The 27,284-nt window shown below is 50.0% G+C and overlaps 3 protein-coding genes across 7 annotated transcripts in view; 2 read left to right on the top strand and 1 right to left on the bottom strand.

Annotated features, from left to right (window-relative positions):
• NAA60 (N-alpha-acetyltransferase 60, NatF catalytic subunit) overlaps nt 1–13,008 on the top strand; it is a 29,522-nt gene extending 16,514 nt beyond the window's left edge. For both annotated transcript variants that reach the window (XM_058570198.1, XM_058570199.1), the window contains exons 2-7: nt 4,084–4,199; nt 5,929–6,058; nt 8,097–8,193; nt 9,037–9,271; nt 10,425–10,777; nt 11,565–13,008. In XM_058570198.1, the coding sequence (XP_058426181.1) occupies nt 4,090–4,199; nt 5,929–6,058; nt 8,097–8,193; nt 9,037–9,271; nt 10,425–10,581 (729 nt within the window). In that variant the 5' untranslated portion in view covers nt 4,084–4,089 and the 3' untranslated portion in view covers nt 10,582–10,777; nt 11,565–13,008. The remainder of the gene's footprint in view (nt 1–4,083; nt 4,200–5,928; nt 6,059–8,096; nt 8,194–9,036; nt 9,272–10,424; nt 10,778–11,564) is intronic.
• A 2,532-nt stretch (nt 13,009–15,540) lies between these two features.
• Nucleotides 15,541–24,556, bottom strand: C26H16orf90 (chromosome 26 C16orf90 homolog). The gene is made up of 4 exons (XM_058568883.1): nt 24,474–24,556; nt 24,215–24,351; nt 16,522–16,854; nt 15,541–16,133 (listed from the first exon to the last, which is right to left on the bottom strand). The coding sequence occupies exons 1-4, from the start codon at nt 24,554–24,556 to the stop codon at nt 15,976–15,978; spliced, it is 711 nt and encodes a 236-aa protein (XP_058424866.1). The 3' UTR covers nt 15,541–15,975.
• A 329-nt stretch (nt 24,557–24,885) lies between these two features.
• The window catches only part of CLUAP1 (clusterin associated protein 1), a 32,033-nt gene continuing 29,634 nt past the window's right edge, over nt 24,886–27,284 (top strand). For 2 of the 4 annotated variants that reach the window (XM_058570191.1, XM_058570188.1), the window contains exon 1: nt 24,886–24,958. In XM_058570191.1, the coding sequence (XP_058426174.1) occupies nt 24,937–24,958 (22 nt within the window). In that variant the 5' untranslated portion in view covers nt 24,886–24,936. Of the gene's footprint in view, nt 24,959–25,287; nt 25,845–27,284 lie in introns of those variants that run through there. The other 2 variants (XM_058570190.1, XM_058570189.1) reach the window with 2 other exon arrangements.

The following is a 27,284-nucleotide window of genomic DNA, read 5'->3' as shown; positions in this document are numbered from 1 at the left end:
AGCACCTGGCCCTGAGGGGCTGCCAGCCCATTGCTGGCCCTTGAAGGAGCCCTTCTTCTTGCTGCGCAGAGTATGCCAGGGTCATGTCCAGGGCTCGGAAGCTGAGCAGCTGCCCCGCTGGCCCTGTGGTCAAGCCTCAGGGTAGATTTCAGCCTCTTGCAGTGGCAGGTTAGGACACACCCTTCCCGGTGACCCCTGTGGGAATGCCTGAAGTCATTGAGAACCAGGCATGAGTGGGGCTCAGGGGAGCAGGTGACCTTGAAGAATTGCCTCCGGCACTTCACTTGGACTCCCTCAGCTGTGAGGGCTCAGCATCCGGTGCCTTTGACCTTTGGGCGTCACCTGAACTATCATGGTGCCCACTCGCAGAACTGTGGTTTCTAGAGTAAGTTTAGTGAGTGATGAAGTCCTCTTTAGGGCCCCTCCCAACCCCCATGTTTATTAAAAATTTCAGGGGCCTGGGGCTGGCGTGGTGGCTTAGTGGTTAAGTTCGTGCACTCCACTTCAGCGGCCCAGGGTTCGCAGGTTCGGATCCCGGTCACGGACCAACGCACCACTTATCAAGCCATGCTATAGCAAGTGTCCCACATATAAAGTAGAGGAAGATGGACACGGATGTTAGCCCAGGGCCAGTCTTCCTCAGCAAAAAGAGGAGGATTGGCATGGATGTTAGCTCAGGGTTAATCTTCCTCACCTAAAAAAAAAAAAAAAAAAAATTTCAACGGCCAGCCTGGTGGCATAGTGGTTAAGTTTGCATGCCCTGCTTTGGCAGCCCAGGGTTTGCAGGTTCGGATCCTGGGCGTGGACCTACATACCACTCATCAAGCCATGCTGTGGCTGCGTCCCACATAAAAACTAGAGGAAGATGGGCACAGATACTAGCTCAGGGGCGACCTTCCTTACACACACACAAAAAAATTTCAAACATATAGAAAAATTGAATGTATAGACAATAAGTTCCTGTATCATATCTTACCTGCCACCTAGGTTCAACAGTTAATAGCATTTTGTCATATTTGCTTCCTAAGTAGTCGACATTTTTTTGAACCATTTAAAGTTAATTTTAGACTTCATGGGGCCGGCCCAGTGGCTTAGCGGTTAAGTGCGCACGCTCCGCTGCTGGTGGCCCGGGGTTCGGATCCCAGGTACACACCGACGTACTGCTTCTCCGGCCATGCTGAGGCCGTGTCCCACATACAGCAACTAGAAGGATGTGCAGCTATGACATACAACTATCTACTGGGGCTTTGGGGGAAAAAAATAAATAAAAAATAAATAAATAAATAAAATTATAAATTATAGACCTCATGATGCTTCACTTCAAAATATTTCAGCATGCATCTCCTAAGACTTTCTACATAACCACTATACTCTTTCACATCTAAGACAGTTAATAACAATTTCATATCATCATCTGCTGTCCAGCCCATATTATTTATTTATTTATTTTTAAAATTATTTTATTGTGGTCATATTGGCTTATGACATTGTGTAAGTTTCAGGTGTACATGATTATATATCAGTATCTGTATAGATTGCATCGTGCTTACCACCAATAGTCTAGTTTTTATCCGTCACCATACATATGTGCCTTTACCTCTTTCACCTTCTCACCACCCCATTCTTCTCTGGTAACCACTAATCTGTTCTCTTAATCCATATATTTGTTTATCTTCCACATATGAATCAAATCATATGGTGTTTGTCTTTCTCTGTCTGGCTTATTTCTCTTAGCATAGTACCCTCAAGGTCCATCCATGTCATCACAAATGGCACGATTTTTTTCTTTTTTATGGCTGAGTTGTATTCCTGAGTTGGCTGAGTTGTATGTGTATATGTATGTATACCACATCTTTATCCATTCATCTGTTGATGGGCACTTGGGTTGCTTCCACGTCTTAGCTATTGTGACTAATGCTGTGATGAACATAGGGGTGCATAAATCTCTTTGAATTGTTCATTTCATGTTCTTTGAATTTTTTTAATTTTTATTTATTTATTTATTTATTTATTTATTTATTTATTTATTTATTTATTTATTTATTTTTCCCCCAAAGCCCCAGTAGAGAGTTGTATGTCATAGTTGCACATCTTTCTAGTTGCTGTATGTGGGACACGGCCTCAGCATGGCCAGAGAAGCGGTGCGTCGGTGCACACCCGGGATCCAAACACGGGCTGCCAGCAGCGGAGTGCGCGCACTTAACCGCTAAGCCACGGGGCCAGCCCTACTTCATGTTCTTTGGATAAATACCCAGTAGTGGGATAGCTGGATCATATGGTATTTCTTTTTTTTTTTTTGTGAGGAAGATCAACCCTGAGCCAACATCCATGCCAATCCTCCTCCTTTTTTTTTTTTTTTTTTCCTTTTTCTCCCCAAAGCCCCAGTAGATAGTTGTATGTCATAGTTGCACATCCTTCTAGTTGCTGTATGTGGGACGCAGCCTCAGCATGGCCAGACAGTCAGCACGTCAGCGTGCGCCCGGATCTGAACCCGGGCCGCCAGCAGCAGAGCGTGCGCACTTAACCGCTAAGCCACGGGGCCGACCGCCATATGGTATTTCTATTTTTAATTTTTTGAGAAATCTCCATACTGTTTTCCATAGTGCCAGCCCATATTTAAGTTTCTACCAAATGTTGTTTTGACTTTTTATTTTTTCCAGTAGGGATTTACACGTTACATTTGGTTGTAGGTCTCCTTGTGTCCTTTAGTCTACTTTGGTTTTTTTAATGACCCTGACTTTTTGAAGAGACCAGGCCAGTTATCTTGTAGAATGTCACCATTCTGTGTTTGTCAGATGTCACGGTGCCCTTGAACTTATGCCCATGTGCCCTGTGAAGTTAGGTCTGGAGGCTGGGTTGGCCTCAAGCCCAGCATTCTAGGCAGGAACACTGAGGGCTTTTGTATTTCGCACTCTGGGCCCATCTCTGGGGGAAGTGTGACTGGGGGATCTATAGGGTGAAAGGTTGGTTTTCCTTAGCCATCAGTAAGTCCTGGGGGCACAGGGGCTTTGCCTCCATGCCTCACACCTGCTTCTCAGCTCCCTTCACCACGTGGTGTAACAGCCTTTGATGATTGCTGCTTGCATCAGCAGTTCCAAAGTGGTGACTTTCCAGTTCTATCATTATTTCTACTTTTATTGGCTGTCATTCTTCTGTAAAAAGAACTTTTCCTTGACCATTCAGGATGAACTGCACAGTTCCTCCTCAAAAGATGGGGTAAATGCAGGATCCTTTGCCTTTTATTACCAGCTTTCAACATAAAAAGGCTCCTGTGTTCCCTTTGTCAGAGCCCACCACTTGGCCTTCCTTCCTGCCTCCCTCCTTCCTTTAACTGAAACAAGAGAAGCTGCTCTGTCAGCAACCTGGATTGAACGTAGTTTCCTGATTTAAGAGTCGTTGGCAACTCATGACCCCTGATTTGAACTTTTTGTGTCTTGCAAAGTCTCTTTTTGTCCTACTCACAAGCCTTCATCTACTGGATAGGGGAGGAGAAGTGACCCACCCAGCAAGCACCACTTCGCCTGGAGATCCAGCAGGTTATCAGCCTCACCCAGGTGGTTCTGAAGGGGAACGAGGCCTGGGGCTGCTGAACCCCACATCATCTGTCATTGGCAGCCACTGGCCCAGGTCGGGAGAAGTTGGGCTGGTGGGTCTGTGTGCTTTCTGCAATGGAGAAACAGCAATGTGAGGGAGACGTGAGACTGGCCAGGGAGAAGTGAGGCTGGTGTGGGGCTCTCAAAGGGGCGGAGAGGAGAGAAAAAAGAGACCAGAGGCGAGCTGTCCTCTGCAGGGCTCAGGAGCATCCCATGTGAGTAGCCAGGGGACCTGGGGTCCCCATCCTGCCAGCCCTTCCCGGGCCTTGGTTTCCTTGTCTGTGGGGGCGACTGTGACACCTGGCACACAGAATTATTGTGAGGGACAGAAACACTCCCCGCAGTTACTGAGGAGACCGCTGTCCATGGGGGACCATGTGGTTTTCCTGTCTTGCCTGCCTCGCAGGTTAGTATGAGGAAGAGGAGGAAGTGAATGTGCCCTGAGGTGATTCGGCTGCCCTCCTGACGCCACCTGTCTCCCTCCCTGCAGGTGTGAATGACAGAGGTGGTGCCGTCCAGCGCCCTCAGTGAGGTCAGCCTGCGCCTCCTCTGCCACGATGACATAGACACTGTGAAGCATCTGTGCGGCGACTGGTTCCCCATCGAGTAAGTTGAGCATCGCCTGCTGTCCCCAGCTGCAGGTGGGAGGAGTGGGGGGAATGTGCACAGATCCGTGGGTGCTGAAGCTGGAGGACTTGCTGCGAAGGTGAGGATGGCATAGAGGTGCTGTGGGGCCCAGAGTCACCTCACCTGTCAGTGGACCCCAGGTCCTGCTCCCTAACTGCCGTTGGGCTCTTTCCGCATATGCATACAGTCATGTGCTGCATAACAATGCTGACTGCATGTATGATGGTAGTCCCATAACGTTAGTACCACGTAGCCTAGGTGTGTAGTAGGCTGTACTCTCTATTTGTATAAGTACACGCTATGATGTTTGAAAACGATGAAATAACCTAACGATGTGTTTCTCAGAAGTTATCCCCATCGTTAAGCAACACCTGACTATATAGCTTTTGTAGTGAGAAAAATAGGCGCAAACTTGTTAAAATTAAAAATAAACTAAATCCTGCCGACCATCATATTTCCGTGAGTCTTAACCTCAGACTGGTTGTTTAAGCCACTACCGGCAGGAAGGGAGGGAAAGGGCGACCCGTACATCTCGGTGGGAGTGTGAATTGTTGCAGCCTTCTGGGGATGTGAGCTAGCCGAGGCTTCATAGGTTAAAAAGTAAACTCTTCAACTCAGCAGTCCCACTGCTGGAAAGTCATCCAGTAAGTATGTAGATAAGACCCTGATGAGAGTGACCTGGCCGGGGTGGAGCTGCACTGGGCCATAGCCTCTGTGCCTCCTGAGATGCCCGGCGTACCTGCCTCTCCTCGCAGCTTCCTGGGCCTGAGGCTTCAGGTTCCAAAGACGGTGGAGTGAACTGCAGTCCCATCAGGCTGTGTGGTGGCAGCTCCATGTCCCGGCTGCCACGCCAGCCGAGCACTCCTGGGGTCAGAAGATGAGAGTGTGAAGAGGACTGGGGAGGAGCTCGGGCGATGCTCAGGCCCTGTAGAACCTTCCAGTGGGTGGTCAGTGGCCTCTGCAGAGTAGAGCACCTCTCGACTGTGTCACCCAGAGGGTACACCACCCTCTTCCAGCTCTTGGTCTCAAGAAAGGCATCCCAGGCTACCCTGTTACGTCTATCCCAAGTGAAGACACAAACTACACACCCATAAAGCCTCACATGCCCCTGCCCTCCTGAGCATGTCTCCGTGGCTGTGGCTGAATCTGCCTTTTCATTCCTGCATCCTGGGGCTTTGCACTAAGTGTTCTCTTCCCTGCTCCCCTTGGAGGGGTCTTGGGGAGCAGCCCTGGCCACACCCTGCCCTTGAGGGCTTGTCCCCGCCCCTGTCCAGGGAGGTGCCATGATGCAAGTGCCACTCAGCTGTGAACGTGGCGTTCCCCACACCATTCCCCTGTCTTCAAGAAGTCTCACAGAATTTTTGGAAATTACCCAAGTGTCCGTGGGCTACCAGGGGCCATCAATCTTAACTCATCCAGCTGCCCCTCCAGGCACTGCTGTCCTGGAGACACTATCATCGGAGTTTCCCCCCCCCATCATCTCTTATGTCTTATAAAATCATTTTTCCCATCAAATTCCCAGTCCCATCTGGATAGATTACTGCTTGGAGAAGGCCCTTTGGTGGGGCTGAGTGATGGGCAGACTCCTTATCAACCCGGGAGCAGTAGGCAGAGCAGCCTGGAGTCCCCTGTGGCTCCGCTGTCTGAAGCAGGACATTAGTTGGCCTTGACCTCTGGCGGGTTCACTTGAGTTCGTTCTCCCCCTCAGGTACCCAGACTCATGGTATCGTGATATCACCTCCAACAAGAAGTTCTTTTCCCTCGCTGCCACCTACAGGGGCGCCATCGTGGGCATGATAGTAGCTGAAATAAAAAGTAGGACCAAGATACACAAGGAGGTAAGTCTGTGCGGCGATGACTTGGCAGTCACGTCGATGGACAGGCCTGCGGGGGCTGTGTGGAGTCGCGCTGCCTGCTCTGTGGCCCTTTCTCTTAGGAGCCCAGACCGCACATGACTCATACCCAGTTGTTTTCTTTCTGTGTGTACGTGGTACATTCTTACGTACATTAAATAAAGGACCTAACTGCAGGCTTCATAACAACTGTCATTTTGTAGTAGGGAGGAGCGTAAACGATACACTGAGAATCTGCGAAGTTGTAAGGGACTGCGAAAATAGCTGTGATTTGTATCAGCGGCTGTGTCACAGAAACTACTGATACTGCTGTGGCTTGTTGAAGGAAATGCTAAGTTTCAGTTAGAGGTCAGTGAAAATAAAGATATAATTTCTTTTCATCCAATTTCATGGACCCCTCCAAGATCTGTCTAAGAACGCCTGAGGGTCTGTGACTTTGAGTTAGCAAGCCCTGCTCTAAATATGAAATGTGAGGCCACAGCCACAAATGCATTGTTCCATGTGGTTGACTTGGATCAAGATTGTGCCTAATAATTTTGGTTGTCTTGGTGACTGAGTAGTGTTTACCATGAAGGTGTATACTGTAAAGACAGGAAAAACCCACTGACATCTGGAAAATGGTTCTGTCTGTTCAGCTTCAGGTTATTTCTTTAAAAGTGCAACAAGGACGTCTCCCTTTTAAAGACCTGACACATTCAAGTCTTTAATTTTGCCTGTAATTAGATTCTGGCAAAGTTGGTTTCTTTTAAGAGTAACTTTTTCTATCCCAGCTTCCTCCTGAGCTTTTTCTTCCAATTTTCAATGCCAACATACAGCAAAAAAGAAAGACACGGTCGTGTTTTCAGAAAGTGTCAGCATCCTTTTGATCTTTCCTCTTGCACGGGACAGACTGGCCCACCGCCCCCCTTCCATGACTTGTTCCCAAAACCCCCTCCATGCAGCTCTTCCTGAGTGCCCTCCAGCAACTGTCCGACCCTACACTCGTGGTGACTAGATCTCTATGCTCCTTTGAATGTGTTGGTTTTCCCGTGAGGGCAGAGCTGCTCCCTCCCCAGGCTCTCAGGAGAGGAGAGGGAGCCTTGGCATTTGCACCCTGGTACTTGCTCAGGCCTTGCTGAGAGCCTGAGTGAATTCAGCCCTGGGCTAAAGCAGGGCCTGTTAGAAGACACCAGTCGGGAACGAAGTGCCTGCCTCATCTCCCTTACCCTTCCATGGCTTCAAGTAACAAGAGCAATAATGATGCTCTCCCCTGAGACCACTGGGCATGTTCACCTGTGTTCTGGTTAACTAGGGGAGCAGGGATAGACCAACACCACACCCGGCACGTGGGAGCCACTCAGTGAACAGTGGATGGGACCAGAAAGGCCAAGTTGCCAAGTGTCCTTTTCTTGTCCAGCTACACACACAGCAGCTCCTTCTTGTTCTCTATGAGGTAGAAGAACATAAGAACCTCATGGTGGGCAGATTCATGACTCTTCCTGTCCAGAGTTACATCTCTGGAACCAAGAGACATACATGAGGTGGCATGCTGTGGAGTGTCACTCTGCCTGGCATGGGCACCAGAGGGTGGTGGAGGGGCCACCCAAGTCCCTACCCCTTTACTCCAAGACCACCTGGGGGCAGTGTAGGACCCTTTAACTAAACCTTTTCACACTTGGTGTTTGTCTGGCTGTCTTGCCTCTGATGTATCAGCTTAAGTGCCCACACAGCACACTCGTTTCCTTTTTTCTGCCATAACTTCACTCGTGTGGCATCAGTGTCCTTCCTTGTCACCATCCCCAAGAGAAGTGACTGTGTGTGTGTTCTTACTTTAGCAGTTTTTTGCCAGAAGGGCCCACACCTTCTCGTTTCCATGGGGAGGCGGGGTGACTCTCCATTATCCTCTGTTCTGTCCCCTCCCACTCCCGTGTCCCCCCAGGTGTCGTGGCCAGGAGTGTGGGGGGGTTGGTGCATGAGAAGTGCCCTACAGTGGGGCCAGGTGTCTCAACTGATAACCTAACTTTATTTCTGACTTTTTCTTTAGGATGGAGATATTCTAGCCTCCAGCTTCTCTGTTGACACACAAGTTGCATACATTCTAAGTCTGGGAGTAGTGAAGGAATTCAGAAAGCACGGCATAGGTAAGGGGCAGCAGAACTCAGGGCTTTGACACGTATACGCCAGCCACCTATGTCCTGTCACTTCCCACGTGCTCTTGATTCTAGCTCATAAACATCCCTCAGTCTCTTCCTCCTTTGTCCCTCGGTCTTGGGTCAGACCTTCATCCTTCCTCCTCACCAACAAGTCTCCCGGCCCCACCCTACCCATTGGCCTTCAACACGTGCTCTTTCCATACATTCACCAGGTCTTTCTGCAATGGCCTCATTCCCAAATCTGACAGGATCAGATTAATAACAGTTCTTAAACATCCTCATTAAGGAATGGGCACCTCTTACCATGCCTATCACCACACATACAGCTTATGTCTGGTCACAAGGTGCTCTTGATTTAGAGTAGAAAACACAATTGAAGAAATAGTCCCAGCTGCCATTTATCGGATGCCCATCACGTGTGGGGGACCATGCCACAGGCATGTCTCCAAGTTCCCCTCCCAGTCAGCCACACAGCCAGCGAGTGGCAGTCTTCATTTCTAACCCAGGCCTGTCTATTCCATGTTTTCCTGGGCTCAGGTTTACACTCTTTGTTGTCTGAAAGGTTAGTGAGTCTCCACTGCAGATCCTGCCCCTCGGAGGGAAGTACCCAGCCCGCTTCCGTGGTCCCGGACAACTGATGGTCTGCAGCTACCAGGCCCCATCTGGTCGTGGGTTTTTAGGGACTTTGATAGTGGGTGATTATGGGAGGTAGGTCTTTGATACAGTGGGCAGAGGGATCTGTAGAGATCTCCAAAAAGGTCACTTCCTCGTCTGCTTCATGCTGCCTTCCCCCCTGCCCTGTCCTGTGTGACCTTGCCTCTTCTCGCACAGGTTCCCTTTTACTTGAGAGTTTAAAGGATCACATATCAACCACCGCCCAGGACCACTGCAAAGCCATCTATCTGCATGTCCTCACCACCAACAATACAGCAATAAACTTCTACGAAAACAGAGACTTCAAGCAGCATCACTATCTCCCCTATTACTACTCCATCCGAGGGGTCCTCAAAGATGGCTTCACCTACGTCCTGTATATCAACGGTGGCCACCCTCCCTGGACCATCCTATATCCTTTCCTTTTAGGGGACGGGATTGTGGCTTCCTAGCTGCTGTGGCAGGGCCTGTGCGCCAGTTGGAGCAGTGGGCACCATCAGATGACGTTCACACAGCCAAGCTCACGGGGTGCATTTCCCTGACCAGACGTTGATGTGGGTAGATTGGGCTTGCACGTTTTGAGAAGTGATGGTCTGTTTGTACATATTGGGAGAGCAGGTGCACTCGGTGTTCCCCAGACTTCGGCTGGTATGAGGCGTGAGTTTTACCCTCTTGGCCCACAAACCATCCATCCATTCAACAAATTGAGAGTCTCATGTTCCAGGAGCATGGGAGATACAGCAGTGAAAAAAACAGACAAGAGCCCCTGCCCTCAGGGGGCCTGCGTGCTGGTGGGGGAGAAAACAAACAAGTGAGGTGGAAAGACTTGTTGGCTGGTGTTCAATGCTTCGGTTCAACCTTCCTTATTGGAGACCGTGACCCAGAGGTGTGTCCCTTCTCCACTCCCTCCTCTTTAACTGTCTTTGATCCTTGACAGGTAGGAGGGAGGCCAGGAGACTTCCTAATAGTCACAGAGTGTGGCCCAAAAAATACTGTGTGTGAGAGAGAGAGTGTGTGTGTGAGAGAGAGAGAGGGAAATTAAATGAATGAGTCTAGGATTTATCCACTTCATAGGGAAATAAATGGGAAAGAGAAGCGTGGCTCAAAAGCCTGCAGGCCTCCTAGCTAGTGTGAAGATGGGGCTCTGTGGGTATCCAAGGGGTCAGCACTGTTGACCCCCCTCCTTGTCACAGGGACGGGGCCCTGCCGCTCTGAGCATTGAGAGTGTGGGGGAGAACCAGAAACACTTGCTCTTCTGCCAGACCCCTCCCCCCAGTACCCATTCCCTGTCTGTCAGCCTTAGTCTGGGTGTCCATGTGCCTGAGGCCTCACCCAGAAGGTCCTCTTGTACCCACATGCCGCCCTTTATAATTTTGCACAGTGGAGGCCCCTCCAGCTAATGAGGCTTTCCAGCCCTCTCCAGAGGCTTAGCAGGCTCTTGGCCTCCTTGAAAATGGCATGCCATTTGCACATAGTCCTGCAGGTCACCGTGTGGGCCCCTGCTGACAGTGCCACCCAGGGGTACGTGGGCCGACCAGTTGGAGTCTTCCTTAACAGAGCCCCACGGACTATATCCAGCACCTGGGCTCTGCGCTAGCGAACCTGAGCCCCTGCTCCATCCCACACAGAATCTACCGCCAGGCCCACAGCCTGCTCTGCAGCTTCCTGCCATGGTCCAGCATCTCCACCAAGGGCGGCATTGAGTATAGCCGGACCATGTGATGCCGGCCAGGCAGCCTCCACCAGGCCCACCCCTCGGCACCCTGCAGAGCCCACCTACCTAGCCATTTGACCTCAGCTGTCCTCTGCAAAGGAACTGGTGGCGACCTGCCGGGCCCGTCGGCCTGCCCCAGCTGCAGGCCCGGTGCTACGCGGGCTCGGGAGCAGAGCGTCACGGGGTGCACCTAGTCCCTGACAGGTACGCCAGAGCAGGTGGTGGGGAAAAGGGGAGCAGAACCCAGAGGATGATGGTACCAAGAAATCAAGGGCCTGGCACTTTCAACAACAAAAACAGAAGGGCCTGGACAGGCACCTACTGTGCAGTGATCTTGGAAAGCAGCACCAAGGGCTGAGGTAGTTCTTGACCAACTCTCAGAAACTTCAGGAAGGAAAGCAGAGTGCCTGAGCCGCTGGCCAGAACTTAATTTTTGCACTTCCTGAACAACATTTAAAAAAATAATGCATTCACATGGTTCAGAAACTGAAAAGGTACCAAAAAATCAGGCCCCTCCTACCTCCACCGCTAGCCACTCAGCTTCCTCTTCCGAGGGGCGTCCAGCACTACTCTGCCTCAGGCTGCTTCCAGAGATCCATCATAGACCAGTGGCATCGTCGGCTCAAACTGAAGCTCCTATGGCCTTGCCCTGTGGCGGGTACCCCGTAGACGAAGGCTTTGCTCAGAAATGGCCGCTTCTGAGTGCCATGAGTGCCACAGGGAGCTGGTCTCTCAGACCTCAGAAAACGTCAGAGCTACAAGGGGTCCTGGGGACTCCAGGGTCCACCTCCTTGTGCATGGTGGACATGGCCCAGTGTGGTTTGGTGGCTTGGGCTGAGCTCACCCAGTGGTGCTCCTGGCCACCTGGAGCCAGAACTCCCAGCAGTGCCTTGATTTGCCCAGCTTTGGGCTCCTGGGCAGACGGTGCAGGATAGGGCAGAGCATCTCTGCAGAGGCCTTCACCCCTGCTCCCCTCTTCTCTTTCCCACAGGCTGTTCCAGCCCTCCTTCCCTGTCTGGAAACCTCTGCCTCTGTTCCGTGCCCTGGTCGTGCCTCCATGTGCGCCCACCAGACCCATGAGAATGAGTGTGGTGGTGGTCCCTGTGGTCTGTTTCTTCTGCTGCCCCAGGAAGAAGAGGGCAGGAAGGGGCTTCCCTCACCGCCCCCTCACCGCCCTCTTCCCCTCCACCACCTGTTCCTTCTAGCTCTTTCCTCCAAAGCCAGAATGAACTTCGGCTGGGAGGGAGGAACCCAAGTGTTATGGACAGAGTTGACCGTAAAGACACAGGAGCCTCAGAACAATGAGGGGGTGAAATAAAGGGAATGCCAGAGCCTCGTCCAGAACCAGCCCACAGAAGCCGAAGCCAGGGTCGTGGAAAGCAGGCCCCGCCTCTCCATGAAGGGCTGGTGCACAGAGGGCAGAGCAGAGAGGCTTTTCACCCAAGCTCAGACCTGGGGCTTAGCTCCCTGACAAGAGCTGTCAGATAATGGGACAGATCCCCACTCTTCTGTGGGAGGCTGAGTCCTCCAGCAGCCTCCCACTGTGGGCTGCATACTATCCTGGACAGCACGGAACTGCTCATCGGATCAGGGATGCTCCATTCAGCTGAACTGCCACAAGGAGCCAGGCTGAGGACAGGGGCTGGCAAAGTTCCCGGAGTCCTCTCCCCCAGCCCCCCAGGTCCCGTGAGCTGCAGCTCCGAGGCCTGGCCAGATGCAGAAAGGAGGAAGCTGAGCATGACTTTGATCAAGTGGGGCCTGGCCTTTGGGGCTGAAGGCAGTCATGTGACTTGTGGTCCCTCAGCCCCTCAGGGCAGAGACAAGAGAGGCTGTCAGTGCCGGGAAATGTGTTTGCGGACATCGCTTGCTTCTGACATCCCCTCCACCCTCATCCCCCAAAGCTGCTTGCTGCCTGCCCAGCCCTCCAGAGTCAAGGGGGTGGCGCAGAGTCATGCCCAGTATTGCTGCTGTGTCACAGAGCCATCACCACAGAGCACCAGCCTGAGAGCAGGAGGAGAAGGGGGAACAGCCCAGGCAGGGGCCTCAGTGACTGGCATCCTTCCCTCCCTCAGAACATCTGGCCCGGGGCTCCTCTGGCCTCAGGGTTCCTGAGATGAAGGCAAGTCCCAGGCAGGAAAAGCATTCCTTCTCCCTCAGCTGCTGACCGGTCCGCCTTTGCACTGATAATGGCTTCGTGCTGAGGCCCAGATCAGTGTTCTCTTTAATCTGAATCATCGGTGATCATGTGATTTTTATTTCTGCCCTGCGGGGTAAGGGAAGAGTCTTCTAGAAGGTTCTGCCTTGGACATTCATAATGCAGCTCAGAGGCCTTGCCCTGCCCTCACCTCCCCACCCCTGTCTCTTAATCACTGCAGTATCCAGCCCAGTGTTGAATGGATTGTAGTGTTTTGTCTCATTACAAACAATTAAACAGACTTCCATTGGTCACATCCTGTCTTTCCAGCTGGCTTGGCTCGCTGCACTTTGGGCCCTGCCCCTGCAGATTCAGCCGTGGCTGAGGGCGGCCCCAGAGCTGCTTGTCTATTGTCAAGGATGGCTTCCAGGTAAAAGGGCTCGTGAATGGTGGGCCCGAGAGCCCAACCCAGGGCTGGCCCCCTCCAAAGCCCATGTGTGCTGCTCCCCAATGGCTAGGCATCACCCAGATGGCCCTCCCTGGGGATCAGGGCCTGAGGCACCTGCACAGCTGGGTGTTGGGGAGCCTGTGGGGCCAGAGTGGGGGCTGGTGGCACTGCATGGAGCGGGAGGTTGGGGAGCAGCGAACACCCCCCGCAGGGAGCACCGAGGAGCTTGCCTGGTGCTGGTGAGTCACACCTTGGTTATTTAGGCATGTACCTTGGTCTGTTCACCATGTTGATGGGTCAGCTTCAGGATTAAGGGGTGACTCCTTGGGGCCCTTCGTCAGTTGTGTGGCCAAGTATCAACTTGCCTGAGGGGGCGGGGGTTCTGGTTGAGCCTTGCCCTCCCAGCCCATTGAGCTTCTAGGACACAGTCTCCCAAGGGCTGAGACTGACTCCTAGTGGCCCAGTTCCAAGCCTACAGGCCATTCAGGGAATGGGGTTGGGGGGTCCCAGGGTGGTCAGTGCACATTTCCGTGAGCATCTGCTTTATATCAACTCCCTGTCCCCAGCTCGCCATGCAGTGGCTTGTCTGCTTCTCAGCCTCTTTGGAGTGCTTTTCAAGAAAGCTTTGGGAGGTTTAGGGAGGGACCATTTAGAGGCCAGCTCAGCCAGTTTTGGAGCGGACATGTACAACAGGTGACCTTCCTGGGGGAAAGACCTGGGCTGTGGCTCGTCTGCCCTCCACACATCAGCTAGGGGCAGCTCAACAGGGGCTGAAGGATCCATTTCTGAGATGGCCTGGAGCTCAGCCGAGGCCTCCCCTGGGCTGGATTCGTTTCCCACGAAACGTTTCCCACGTGTGGGGCTCCTTATGTGGGACCTGACTTTCCCCAGCCCCTGTACTGGAAACTACTAGGCCTCCTTCACGCCCAGAAGTGACACTGTCACTTCCGCCACATTCTGTTGGTAAAGCAAGACCCAGAGCCAGTCCTGAGTCAAGGCGGGGTGACTACACAAGGGCCAGAATACCAGGACGTGGCTTATTGGAGGCTACTGGTGGCCACTGACCACAGCCTGGGGCAGTCTGTGCTCCTCTCTGAGCCTCAGAACTTAATTCAAAAGGGAAGGAATTGGGCCCCTAACTGTCTCCAAGGACAGCATATTGCAGCTTCTGGCATGGTCTCACTTCTGCCCGGTGCCCTCAGCTGGTGCCTAGAGCAGCCTCCTTAGCGTCTGTCTTGAGCAGTGGTCCTTCAGGTCCACCCGGCCTCAGCCTCCGGGGGGAGTGAGAGTTGTGGCAGAGGGAGAAGGTGGCTGCCGTTTCTGTCACCCATGTGGCTCATCTGGTGGACCAGCTGGGTAGCTGTGTCCCTCCCACACCTGGCCCTTTGCAGCTGGAGTATTCAAACCCCTGCTTTCTCATCGCTCCTCCTCCTGGGGCTGCTCTCCAGCTGTTGCAACCTCAGGCTCCCACTGCCCAGAGCCACACCCACACTTATAACAACCTGAAAACCACCCAGGGACCAACGTCTCCAGAATCTGCCATCCCAGGGACCTATGAAATGCCTGAGGGTGGAAGCAGGGCATGGGGGCAGGGAAGGGGCCTGAGAGTATTCCCCATGTCTGGGAGGAACCCAGCTGTCCTGGTGTACGGAGTGTCCTTGACACCATCACGTATGGTCTGGAGGAAGCCCATGGGAGGGGCAGCTCAGCCCTAGCCTGACCCGGGCTGCCAGGATTGTGAGGGTCATTGAGGCAAACCCAGGTCTTCCCATCCTGTCCCCACAGGGCTGAGGCCCAGTGACATAGAGCAGGGGGTCTCAACCAGACTGATTCTGCCCCCCAGAGGACATTGGACACTGTCTGAAGATGCTTTTGGTTGTCACAACTGAGAGGAGGGAGCTACCAGCATCTAGTGGGTGGAGGCCAGGGGTGCTGCTAAATATCCTACAACACACAGGACAGCCCCACAACTAAGAATGATCTGGCCCCAAATGTCAACAGTGCCGAGGTTGAGACACCTCAGCATAGAGAAGCCAAAGCCGGGGTGCCTGGAATCGACCCGAGCTGGGAGGAGAAGGGTTGTGCCCATTCTGCCAGGAGGGACAGGACAGCCAGGGGTCCCCATGGAGCAGTGACCTCGACCAAGCCCTGAGTGAGGGGTGGCGTGGGGTCCAGGCCCACATTTCTGCTCAGGTTGGGAACTTGCTGTCCTCTCTAAACCCGGTCTACCTTCCTCTGTCCTCAGCCACCTTGGCCAGAATGCCATGCCCTGCGTTTAGGCCTGCTGAGACTCTGTCCACCCAGGAAGCCTTCTGGGAGTTCCACCAGGAGAAGGACAGCTCCCTCCTCAACTAAGGGTGGGAGTGCCTCGGATCCACCCTGAGATCTACACCTTGCTCTCAGAACACAGGTGCCAAGAGGCTGTTTCTCTCTGACTGCATTGCCCTGATGACAGAGACTGAGAGACAGAAGGTGCAGGGCTTGGCTTTTATTGAGATTAGACCTGCGGGCTCTGGCCAAGTCTCGGCTCAACCCGGCCTCCCGGGTACAAGTGACCGACTTGAGTTGGAGCAGGCTACAAGAGCACACCCAGGCTTCTATTTTATCTGTCCCTCCCGCCAGGCCTCTGCCTCCCTCCCGCCTCGAGTTTTCCCCAGGCTGGCCCAGGCTCTGGCGCTGGGCAGCTGCCAGGGTGTCTCGATATGGGGGGCCTGCTGTGGGAGCTAAGCCACTCCTCTCTGGACCTGCCTCCCCATCCTCCTGGGCTATCCTTTCCCCTCCTGTCCTGAGCTAGGAGAACCAGCCCTGGCACTCAGATCCCTATGGCCTCTCCAGAGCCCCAGAGCGGGTTCTCTTGCACAAGGGGCATGTAGACTCCTCTGAGGTCCCCCAGGACCTCTTGGGCCTGAGCCCCAAGACTTTGGGGGGACCAGGCTGGGAGGATGCACCCTTGGCTGGGTCCGTGCTGGAACTGGAAGCTGAGGAAAGGGAGGAGAGAGAAGTCACTCAGAGGAACCCAGGGGAGGCGGCCTGCCCATCCCATGACCCCCAGAACCTGGCAAGGAGGGGAGGAGGCGGTTCTTCTTAAAGAGAACCCATGAGAGAGGGAAGAGGAAGAAGGAAACAGATGGTTCAAGCTGGAAGGATCCTCATCTAACCCAAGCCCCTCATTTTACAAATGGGGAAACTGAGGCTGGGGGAAGGGAGCTATCCAAAGTCCCTCATCAAGTGCAGAGCTGAGACAGGAACCCAGGAGGCTTGGGAGTAGAGAAGGGCCCATCTGAGTCTATCTGAGTCCCCAGTACAACCCTTCCCTGGGTCTTCCCCTCCTGTCCCCAGTTCTGCCTCACCTGGACAGGTGCTCACCTGTATTTCCCAGGCTATCCCTGGACAGTTGAGCTTCCAGAAGGGCTGAGCAGTGGCTATTACCTGGGCCCAGAGTCTGCTGCATGCCCTCGGGCTGTGGGAGGCAGCCCCCAGCCATGAGCCGGCCCAGCCAGTGGCTCTCACACTGGCTGGCGAGCTGCATGTGACCCGGCAGGTAGAGAGCCAGGCCCCGGAGGTGGCGCAGCCGGAAGTTCTTGGGCTTGCTTCCCTGGGCACTGGGGCACTGCTGCTGCTGGGCCCCCAGTCCCCCCTCGTAGATGTTGGGTGGCGTGTCGAGGTGGCTGGGGTGTCCTTGGGCCCAACTCACTGCATCTGTGGAGGGGAGAGCAGGACGGTGGTGGCTGCCGGGCCACAGCAGATGTGAGGGGAGAATGCCGTCACAGGCTCATGTGATGGGCTCCATACCTGGCCTGCTGAGCCTCAGCTTACCTGTCTGTCAAATAGGCTCAATCCCCTCCCTACCGCCTCCTGTGACCCAACATATTACTCCTCTTTTCTCTCCCAACCAACAGGGAGGTCTGAGAAGCCTGAGCCTTGGCACCAAATTCTCTTTCAAGCCTTTCCTGCCACCTCTTTTTGCCCCCTACCCTATAAAGAGCATTCTGGTGCCAGGATAGAAATTGCACAGTGGGTCCAGGATCACACAGCCCACAGTCACACTGTCTGGACCAGTGGCCATTCCCCTCTCCTAAGCATGCATGTTCCTGAGGCCACCCTGGTGGCTCTGGGCCCAGGTGGGGACAGGAGGCAGCTCTCCTCCTGCCACTACTCCCCACAGCCCGGCACCTTCTCTTATGCGCAGCTCAGAGAACGCACAGACCAAGGCTTCCATGGAGGGCCAGCGTGGTGGAGGAGGAGCTGCTGGGCCTCCTGTGCAGCAGGGCTCTCTCCTCTCCCCTGCCTAGGGGGTGGGTCTGCAGGTATCCCTTGGCAACCAGCTCTATGATGTCAGAGGGAAGGCTCCCAGCCTTCCTGGGACCCCTGAGTTTGGGGAAGGATGATGCCCAGGGCAGTGTCAGGGTGGGAGGAGAGCAAGGGAAGGAGGCAGAACCCTAGGGGAGGTCCCCAGTCCCTCTGGCTTGGGACAGGCCCCAGAGAACAGACGCAGCTCTTGCAGGCTGGAGGGTCACTCCCAGGGGCGACCGCTTGGGGTCTCAGTTTCCTCATCTGTGAGTGGAAAATGAGGGTTTAGGGGTGCAGACTTGGTGAGACCTGGGTCAGTGCTTTGAGCATACTGATAAGGTAGTTCTGGGTGACTGGAAAAGTCACTTAACTTTTCTAACTGTCCATTTTCCCTGAAGTAAATGATGGAGTATTGTGTGGACCAAGTGTGAGGAAGGATGTGGAGGAACTGGAGCTCTCAGATACCACTGGTGGGAATGTAAAATGGTACCACCACTTTGGGAAACAGTTTCTTAAAAAGTTTAAACTTTCAATTCTCTCTATTCACAGATGACATGATCTTATATATAGAAAAAATTAATTCACACTCAAAACTATTTGAGCTAATAAAACTATTAGAGCTAGTGAAGTTCAGCAAAGTTGTGAGATAGAAGATCAACACACAAAAATTAATTGTATTTCTATGCAGTAGCAAAGAACAAAAAGAAAAAAACAGTTACGAATAAATTTAACCAAGGAGGTGCAAGACAACACATTGCCGAATAAAATAAAGAAGACTTAAATAAATGGAAAAATATCCCTGTTCAAGGATTGAAGACTTAATAATGTTAAGACAGCAATACTCCCTAAAGTGATCTACAGATCCCTTCAAAATCCCAGTGGCCTTTCATGCAGAAACATAAAAACTGATCCTAAAATTCATGTGGAATTACAAGGGAGCCCAAATAACCAAAAACAATCTCAAAAAAGAAGAAGTTTGAAGACTTAAATTTTCTGATTTCAAAACTTATTTCAATGATACAGTAACCAAAACAATGTGGAACTGTCATAAAGATAGACATCTAGACCAATGGAATAGAATAGAGAGCCCAAAATTAAACCCATATATCTATGGTCAATTGATTTTCAACAAGAGTGCCAAGACTATTCAATGGGGAAAAGTCTCTTCAACAAATGTCTCTTCAACAAATGATGCTGAGACAACTGGATAGCCACATGCAAAAGAATGAAGTTGAATCCCTACCACACACAATATACAAAAATTAACTCAAAATGTATCAAAGACCTAAATGTAAGAGGTAAAACCATATAATTCTTAGGAGAAAATGTAGGGGTAAATCTTTCTGACCTTGGATTTGGCAACTGATTCTTAGATTTGACAACAAAAGCACAAGCAACAAATAAAAAAAATAGGCAAATTGGACTTCATCAAAATTTAAAACTTTTGTGCTGCAAAAGGCACTATCAAGAAGTGAAAAGACAGCCTACAAAATGAGAGAAAATATTTGAAAATCATATATCTGATAAGAGCGTAGTATCCAGAATATATAAAGAACTATCACAACTCAACAACAAAAAGACAAGCAACCCAATTTAAAAATGGGTGAAGAACTGGAATAGACATTTCTCCAAAGAAGATATACAAATAGGCAACAAGCACATGAACATCATGAGTCAATAGGGAAATGCAAATTTTTTTTTTAAATATGCATCATTTTTTTTTTTTTTTGTGAGGAAGATCAGCCCTGAGCTAACATCTGCCAATCCTCCTCTTCTTGCTGAAGACGACTGGCCCTGGGCTAACATCCGTGCCTATCTTCCTCCACTTTATATGGGGCGCCGCCACAGCATGGCTTGACAAGCAGTGAGTTGGTCCTCGCCTGCGATCCGAACCCCAGGCCACCGCAGCGGAGCGCACGCACTTAACCGCTACGCCACCGGGCCAGCCCCAGGGAAGTGCAAATTTAAACCACAGTGAGATACTATTTCACACTCACAAGGATGGATATAATAAAAAAAAAAAAAACAGAAAATGACAAATGTTAACGAGGATGTGGAGAAACTGGAACCCTTCTACACGCAGGTGGGAAAGTAAAATGATGCAGCCACTATGGAAAACAGTTGGGCAGTTCCTCAACAAGTTATGGAATTACCATATGACCCAGCAATTCCACTCCTAGGTATATACCCAAAAGAATTGAAAACATATTCAAACAAATACTTGTACATAAATGTTCATAGCAGCATTATCCATAGTAGCCAAAAAGTAGAAACAATCCAAATGTCCATCAGCCAATGAATGGATAAACACACTATGGTATGTCCATACAAGAAAATATTCTTCAGCCATAAAAAGGAATGAAGTACTGACACATGTTACAACATGGATGAACCTCAGAAACATTATGCTCATTGAATGAAGTCAGACTTAAAAGGCCACATATTATATGATTCCATTTATATGAAATGTCCTGAATAAGTAAATCCATAGACAGAAAGCAGACCAGTGATTGCCAGGGATTGAGAGGAAGGAGAAATGGGGAGTGACTGCTTAATTGGTACAAAGTTTCCTTTAAAATGTTTTGGCACTAAATAGAGGTGATGGTTGAACAACATTGTGAATGTACTTAATGCTACTGAATTGTACACTTAAAAGGGTAAATTTTATCTTATGTATATTTTGCCACAATAGAATAAAAATAACTGACCAGTCCTCCTCATAAGTGTCAAGGTCATCAAAAACAAGAAAAGTTTGAGAAACTGTCATAGTCTAGAGGAACCTAAGGAGACATGACAAGTAAATGGAAGCAGTGTCCTGAATTGAATCCTGGAACAGAAAAAGGATATCAGGTAAAAAGTAAGGAAATCTGAATAGAGTATGCACTTCAGTTAATAATAATGTATCAATATTGGTTCATTAGTTGTGACAAATGTATCATACTAATGTAAGATGTTAACAGTAGGGTAAACTGGGGGGTAAGGGATAGATGGAAGATATGGGAACTCTCTGTTCTATCTTCAAAACTTCTTTGTAAATCTAAACTATTGTAATACAGTCACGTGTCCCTTAACGACAGGGATATCTTCTGAGAAATGCATAGTTAGGCAATTTCGTCATTGTGCAAACATTATAGAGTGTACTTACACAAACCTAGATGATATACCCTACTACCCACCTAGGCTATATGGTACCAATCTTATGGGACTACCATCATATACACAGTCCGTCGTTGACCAAAACATCGTTATGCCATGCACGACTGTATTAAAAGTGTATTTAAAAAGAAAAAATGTTAAAATTTACTTGCAGGGGCCGGCCTGGTGGCGCAAGCAGTTAAGTGCACATGCTCCACTGTGGTGGCCTGGGGTTCGCCAGTTCGGATCCTGGGCGCGCACCGATGCACTGCTTGTCGAGCCATGCTGTGGCAGCATCGCATATAAAGTAGAGGAAGATGGGCACGGATGTTAGCTCAGGGCCAATCCTATCCTCCTCAGCAAAAAGAGGAGGATTGGTATCAGATGTTAGCTCAGGGCTGATCTTCCTCACGAAAAAAAAATTCACTTGCCTTATGACTCTGACATGCCAATCCTAGGTATTCACCCAAGAGAAAAGAAAGTATATGTCCATACAAGGATTTCTACACGAGTATTCATACCAGCTTTATTTCTACTAGCCAAAAACTGGAAATGTCCATTAACAAGTGATGAATAAATAAACGGTGGTATGTCCATACAATGGATATACTACTCAACAGTAAAAAGGAATGAATTATTAATACATGCTACAACTTGGATGAATCTCAAAATAATAATGCCAAGTGAAAGAAGCCAGACAAAAAGGAGCATATTTTGTATGGTTCCGTTTATATAAAACTCTAGAAATATGCAAATCTACAGTGACAGAAAGCAGAACAATGGTTGCCTGGGGTAGGTGGAATGGCAGGAGGGAGATATTACAAAGGGCTGGAGCATAAGAACATAGGACTGATGCATTTGTTCTCTATCTTGATTGTGGTGATGGTTTCTTGCATGTATACACTTGTCAAAACTTACTAAATTGCGCACTTTAAATATGTGTACTTTATCATATGTCAGTAAAGCTGTTAAAAACCAAGGAAGGAGGCTCTGGCTCCCTTCTCAGTGTTCCCTCTGTGCTCTGCCAACTATAGTGCAGTCTGCCCCAAACCGCCCACCACATCTCATTTAATCCTGGAAGCAACCCTATCAGGCATTATTACCTCCATTTTAACATTGAAGAATCTGAGTCGCCAAGAGGTTAAGTAACTTGTCCCAGGTCACACAGCTGACTGCTTTGCTTTAAGGACAGTGCTGGGAGCTTGTACACACCAGTTTGCCCTAATTGAAAGCAGAACTGGTGGACTTCCAGTGGCCTATTGTAAGCACACAAATCAGGAGCCAACAAGCACCTGGCCCAGAGCCAGCCTGGAACTGGGCATCCCAGCCAGCACAGAGCATGGAGGGAGGGCAGGGGACAAGAAACAGACGACAGGGCCTTTCCTCCAAGACCATTCACTTCACTGGAGTAAGCCTATGTACTCTCATTCATTCATTCAGCAAGCCAGTCAGTCAGTCAGGTATTTAACAAAAATATTCTGAGAGCCTACGTAATGCCAAACACTACTGTAGTCTTGGGGAGAGAGTCCAGAGTAGGACAGGACAGGTATCTGCTTTCATGGAGCTTACGTGTCCAGATCAGAGACACAGAAGATAAGCAAACGAGATGTTTCCAGATCATGCTAGGAAGAAAATAAAACAGGGTGATGTGACAGGGAGGGGCTGGGAAGGGTCTGCTTTGGTGTAGGTGGTCCAAGAGGACTCTTCACAAAGATCTGAAGTTGGGAGAGCACTCTAGGCAGAGGGAACTGCGTGTGCAAAGACCTGAAGGCAGGAAGAAGATGGGCATGTTGAAGGGAAAGCAGGCCAGGAGAGATGGAGGGAAGGGAGTGAGGGGAACAGAAGAGGTGCAGCTAAGGAGTTTGAGTTTTATTCAAACTGCAATGGGAAGCCATTGGATAGGGTTTTGTTTTAAAGGCTTTTTTGCTTTTAGTCATGCTTATTGAGATACAATTTTAGATATGGTAAAATTCACCCTTTTTAGTGCACAGTTCTATGAGTTTTGACAAACACCTGCTGTCATGTAATTGCCACCACAATCAAGATATGGAACAGTTCCATCGCCCCCACACCAAATTCCTTTACACCTAACTCCTCCTGGCAACCACTGATTTTTCTTTTCTTTTCTTTTTCTTTCTTTTTTTTTTTTTTTTTTTGTGAGAAAGATCAGCCCTGAGCTAACAGCCGTCGCCAATCCTCCTCTTTTTGCTGAGGAAAATTGGCCCTGGGCTAACATCCATGCCCATCTTCCTCTACCTTATATGAGACGCCACCACAGCATGGCCTGACAAGCGGTGCATCGGTGCGTGTCTGGGATCCGAACCTGCAAACCCCAGGCCTCTGAAGCGGAGCACGAACACTTAATGCTAAGCCACAGGGCCGGCCCCAGTCTGTCTCTATATTTTCGTCTTACCCAGATTGTCATATAAGTAGAATCATACAGTATGTACCCTTTTGAGTCTAGCTTCTTCCACTTAGCATAAGGCACTGGAGATTCTCATTGTCCTTGTGTATATCAGCAGTTTGTTTCTTTTTTTATTGTAATCCATTGTATGGATGTACCACAATTTGTTTATCCATTCAGAAATTGAGAGACACTTGAGTGGTTTCCAGTTTGGGGTGATTATGAATAAAGCTGCTATTAACATTTGTGTACAGGTTTTTCTGTGAAGGTAAGTTTCTGTTTCTCTTGGGCAAATACTTAGGAGTGGGATTTCTGAGCCATATGTTAAGTGTATGTTTATAAGAAACTACCAACTGTTTTATATAGCAGCTGTACTCTTTTACATTCTCACCAAAAATGTATGAAAGTTCAAGTTGCTCCACATCCTTTCCAGCTCTTGGCACTGTCAGGGTTTTTGTTGTTTTAGCCATTCTAATAACTGCCTAGTGATATCTCATTGTGGTTTACTGTATGTTTCCCTAATGACTAATAATCTTGAGCACCTTTTCATTTGCTTATTTGCCATATATCTTCTTTTGTGAAGTATCTGTTTAAATTAGCCTACTTTCTAATTGGATTTTCTTATTATCGAGTTTTGAGAGTTCATTATGTTTTCTGGATACAAGTTATCAGTTGTGTTTTGTGACTATTTTCTTCTAAACTGTGGATTATCTTCATTTTCTTAAAAGTGTCTTGAAGAGCAGTTTTAAATTTTGATGAAGTCCAATTTATTAAAAAACATTTTTTTAAGGATCATACTTTTGGGGTATCTAAGAAATCTTGCTTAATCCAGTCACAAAGCTTTTCCCCTAAGTTTTCTTCTAGAAAAGTTATAGTTTTTAGGTTTTACATTTAAGGGTGGTGGTGCATTTATTTGCGTATGGATTTCCAATTGTTCCAAAACCATTTGTTGAAAGACTACTTTTTCTCCACTGAAGTGCTTCGTTACCTTTGTCGTACTGACCACGTATACATCTATTTCGGGACTCGCTTTAAGGTCCGGGCGTTTACGACGTGTCTGTTACCTCACCAACACCAACGCAGGGGCGGAGGGCGTCCCAGTGGTTGGCAGTCCCTCCTCTTCGCCCACCCTTCACCTCAGCTCAGTTCACCTCCCCAGCCCTTCCTTGTCGCCTGGCCCCCACCGTGGCAGCCTGGGAGGGAGGGCGCCCAGGTGAGCCTGCAACTGACCTGGCCACGAGTTGAAAGCCACGCTCACTACGGGGCCACCCCACGCCTCAACCAGGAGTAGGAACACTTCCTCGCCGGAAAAAGTTACGGTTGCTCGGACAACCGCCGGCGCGCGAGGGCACGGGCCGATTTCCGGCCTGTCGTGAAGCCCGAGCCGGCGGCTTGTGCGCGGCTCCCAGCCAGGTCACCTCCCCTCGCCCCACGGACAACTCAGGCTTCTGCTCCGCAGCCTGGGGCCCCGCCCCTTGACGCCGCCGACTCTTCTGACTCGGGCGCGGCCCGTTTACACATGCCGGGGAGAAGCGTGCTGGGCACCGGAACCAGGAGGGGGACTGGCTTCATGACGTTATCGTACATTGTTTCTAGGGGAGTCGGGGAGGAAATGAGCAGCAGTATGTAGAGCGCCTAGCACAGTGTCAGGCACATAGTGGGTGCTCAAAACGTGTCAGCCAGTGCCAAATGTTTGTCTGCAATGTGTGTGAAAGGGGCCCCTATACCGCAGGCCCTGTAGCTCCCCACCAGGACCGGGATCCAACGTTAACTCCCTCAGCATCCCTGGGACGGCCCCCTGTCGTACGCACGCGCACGCAGCTCGGCCGTTTCGCATCTGATCCTTTTTGGTCCAGGCCGCGCGCTGTCCAGGGTTCCGTGCGTTGCCATAGAAACCGTGAGCGCTGAGGGGCTAGCGGCGAAGAGGTGGGGCTACGTGGGACTCGAGCGTTATGTCTTTCCGCGACCTCCGCAGTAAGGCAGCCCTGTCCCCTGTCACCTGCGATCCTCCCGAGACTCGGGGCTCGGGGTCGCCGGGTCCCCTGTCCGCGCTCCCGCCAAGGCTTGCGCTGCGGGAGCCCCCCTCTAGGGCCTCTGTGCCGTAGGGGTGTACCCGGCCCGCGGCAGCCCCCATGCTGAGCGCCCCGCCGTGCTCATAGCGCTTTCTGTAACGATTGGAAGTTCTGTATCTGCCACCGGCTACATGTGGCTGAGGGACCGAAGTTATCTTTTGTCTAATTTTAATAGTTTTTGTGTGTGTGTGTGTGTGTGAGGAAGATTGTCCCTGAGCTAATATCCGTCGCCAATCCTTTTTTTTGATTGGGGAAGATTGGCCCTGAGCTAACATCCCTCGCCAATCCTTTTTTTTGATTGGGGAAGATTGGCCCTGAGCTAACATCCCTCGCCAGTCCTTTTTTTTTTTGATGGGGGAAGATTGGTCCTGAGCTAACAGCTGTTCCAGTCTTCCTCTGTTTTGTATGTGGGTCGCCGCCATGCATGGCTTGAGGAGGGGTGTAGGTCTGTGCCCGGATCCAAGCCACGAATCTGGGCCACCTACCGGAGGGCCCCGAACTTAACCACTATGCCGCTGGGCTGGCCCTTGGATATTATAGGCACGTGAGGCTGTCGCTACCGTATTGGAAAACAGAGTGTTTTTGAGTTGGGTTTGCTTAGAGCTCAAAGAAACGAACAACAAAACCGAGGAGGAGGTGGTGAATCATGATGATTGCAGCTAGTGTTGTTTGAGTTTTTGCGATCTGCCAGGTAGTTGCTGTTCTGTGTGTGTGTCATTTCATTTACTCCTCTGAGCAGCTCAGTGCACCTGTGTTTAGAGATGAGGAAATGGGCACGGAGAGGTCAAGTAAGTTGGTCCAGGGACACAGGTGGTAAGAGCTGGTGCTGGAGTTTGAATTCGGATTGTCTAACCTCTGAAGGCTGTATTCTTTCTAAAGGGGCTGGTGAGAAGGGAACTCGAATGCCTTTGATAGGAGGGTGGGGAAGTGGAAGAATGGGGATAAGAGAATTAGTTACTACCGTTTTGGGAACACCTGTTACACACCAGGCATTTTTACATTCAGTGTCTCATCTTAGTCCTCACTTTAACAGTGAAGTAGGTGGTATAATTCCTGGATGAAATGCTTTGAGGCACAGAGAGGTAAAGTAGTTTGCTTTAGGTCACACAGCTAGAACTGGGTGGAACCAAGGATCGAGATGTAGGACTTTGTGAATCAAAAATCTCTTGCCTTTTATATACTATCATTTCCTGAATCTGAAGCAGTTAGCTAACTGGCTCCACCTGCATATGTGTAGCAGGTGATTGCCAAGTTAGTGTGATCTAAGGGGCCTCTATAAGGCCAATTTTCTTTTTCTTTTCTTTTTTTTTTTTTGGTGAGGAAGATTGGCCCTGAGCTAACATCTGTGCCAATCGTCCTCTGTTTTTTGTATGTGGGATGCCGCCACAGCATGGCTTGATGAGTGGTGTGTAGGTCCACGTCTGGGATCTGAGCCCATGAAACCCCCAGCCACCGAACTGGAGCACATGAACGTAACCACTATGCCACCGGGCTCGCCCCTGTAAGGCCAATTTTCTAACTTAATTGCTGGTGTCTGAAATTTCACCATTAAAGATTACCCCTTTCAGTTATGAATTGCTCTTTTTCTACAAGGTAAATATAGAGGAAGAGGCATCAAGGCATCATATTTTATGATCCAACTATAGCCCTGTAGTGTGAATTATGTCCTCTGGGATTTGAAGGTTCTTAGTGACTTATGTTGTAGAGACAGGTTTCTCCTCTCGTAGTTCAGAGAGGCCAGCACTCTGCTAGGGGACGTTAAATGGAGCTGTGTTGGGAAGAAGGGGATTTCTGAACATTTTGACCTTAAATGAATGCCATGCAATCTGTAGTAAGAATCTTTCTCAAATTGTCTCCACTTTGATAATAGTACTGCAGAATTAACAGAACTTTACTACTTATCGAGAAGAAGTATTTAGGCAATGCCTGACTGATGGGAAGGTTGCTGCTTTATTTTCCATCACTCTATTCAAATTTCCCCAAAACTGTGACTGAGGCCCTCTGTGCCCTTGCTGTTTCCTCTGCTCATACTTTCTCTTCTATTATCTGCTGAAATCCAACCTAATCTCCAATGCCCTGGTAGCTTATTTGTGAATGTCGTTGGGACATTTTGAATATCCACTTTTGAGAAGAGTGAGGACAGAAATTACATAGTCAGAAGCACACTGAATATACATCTTGGCACATCGTGGGAACTCAAAAAATGTTTGTTGTGTTCGTTTCCAAGA

The sequence above is a fragment of the Diceros bicornis genome, chromosome 26, assembly GCF_020826845.1.
Source record: "Diceros bicornis minor isolate mBicDic1 chromosome 26, mDicBic1.mat.cur, whole genome shotgun sequence".
NCBI lineage: Eukaryota > Metazoa > Chordata > Mammalia > Perissodactyla > Rhinocerotidae > Diceros > Diceros bicornis.
The sequence above is the reverse complement of the archived record's forward strand: the minus strand, read 5'-3'. Positions and strand labels throughout refer to the sequence as shown.

Excerpts from the sequence above, each read along its gene's own strand:
- C26H16orf90 (XM_058568883.1), bottom strand. The coding sequence starts at position 24,556 with ATGAAGCCAGTCCCCCTCCTGGTTCCGGTGCCCAGCACGCTTCTCCCC. Across the intron at positions 16,855-24,214 it reads GGCTTTCAACTCGTGGCCAG|ATGCAGTGAGTTGGGCCCAA; the intron begins GTCAGTTGCAGG and ends TCCCCTCCACAG. Across the intron at positions 16,134-16,521 it reads GGATAGCCTGGGAAATACAG|CTTCCAGTTCCAGCACGGAC; the intron begins GTGAGCACCTGT and ends CCCTTTCCTCAG.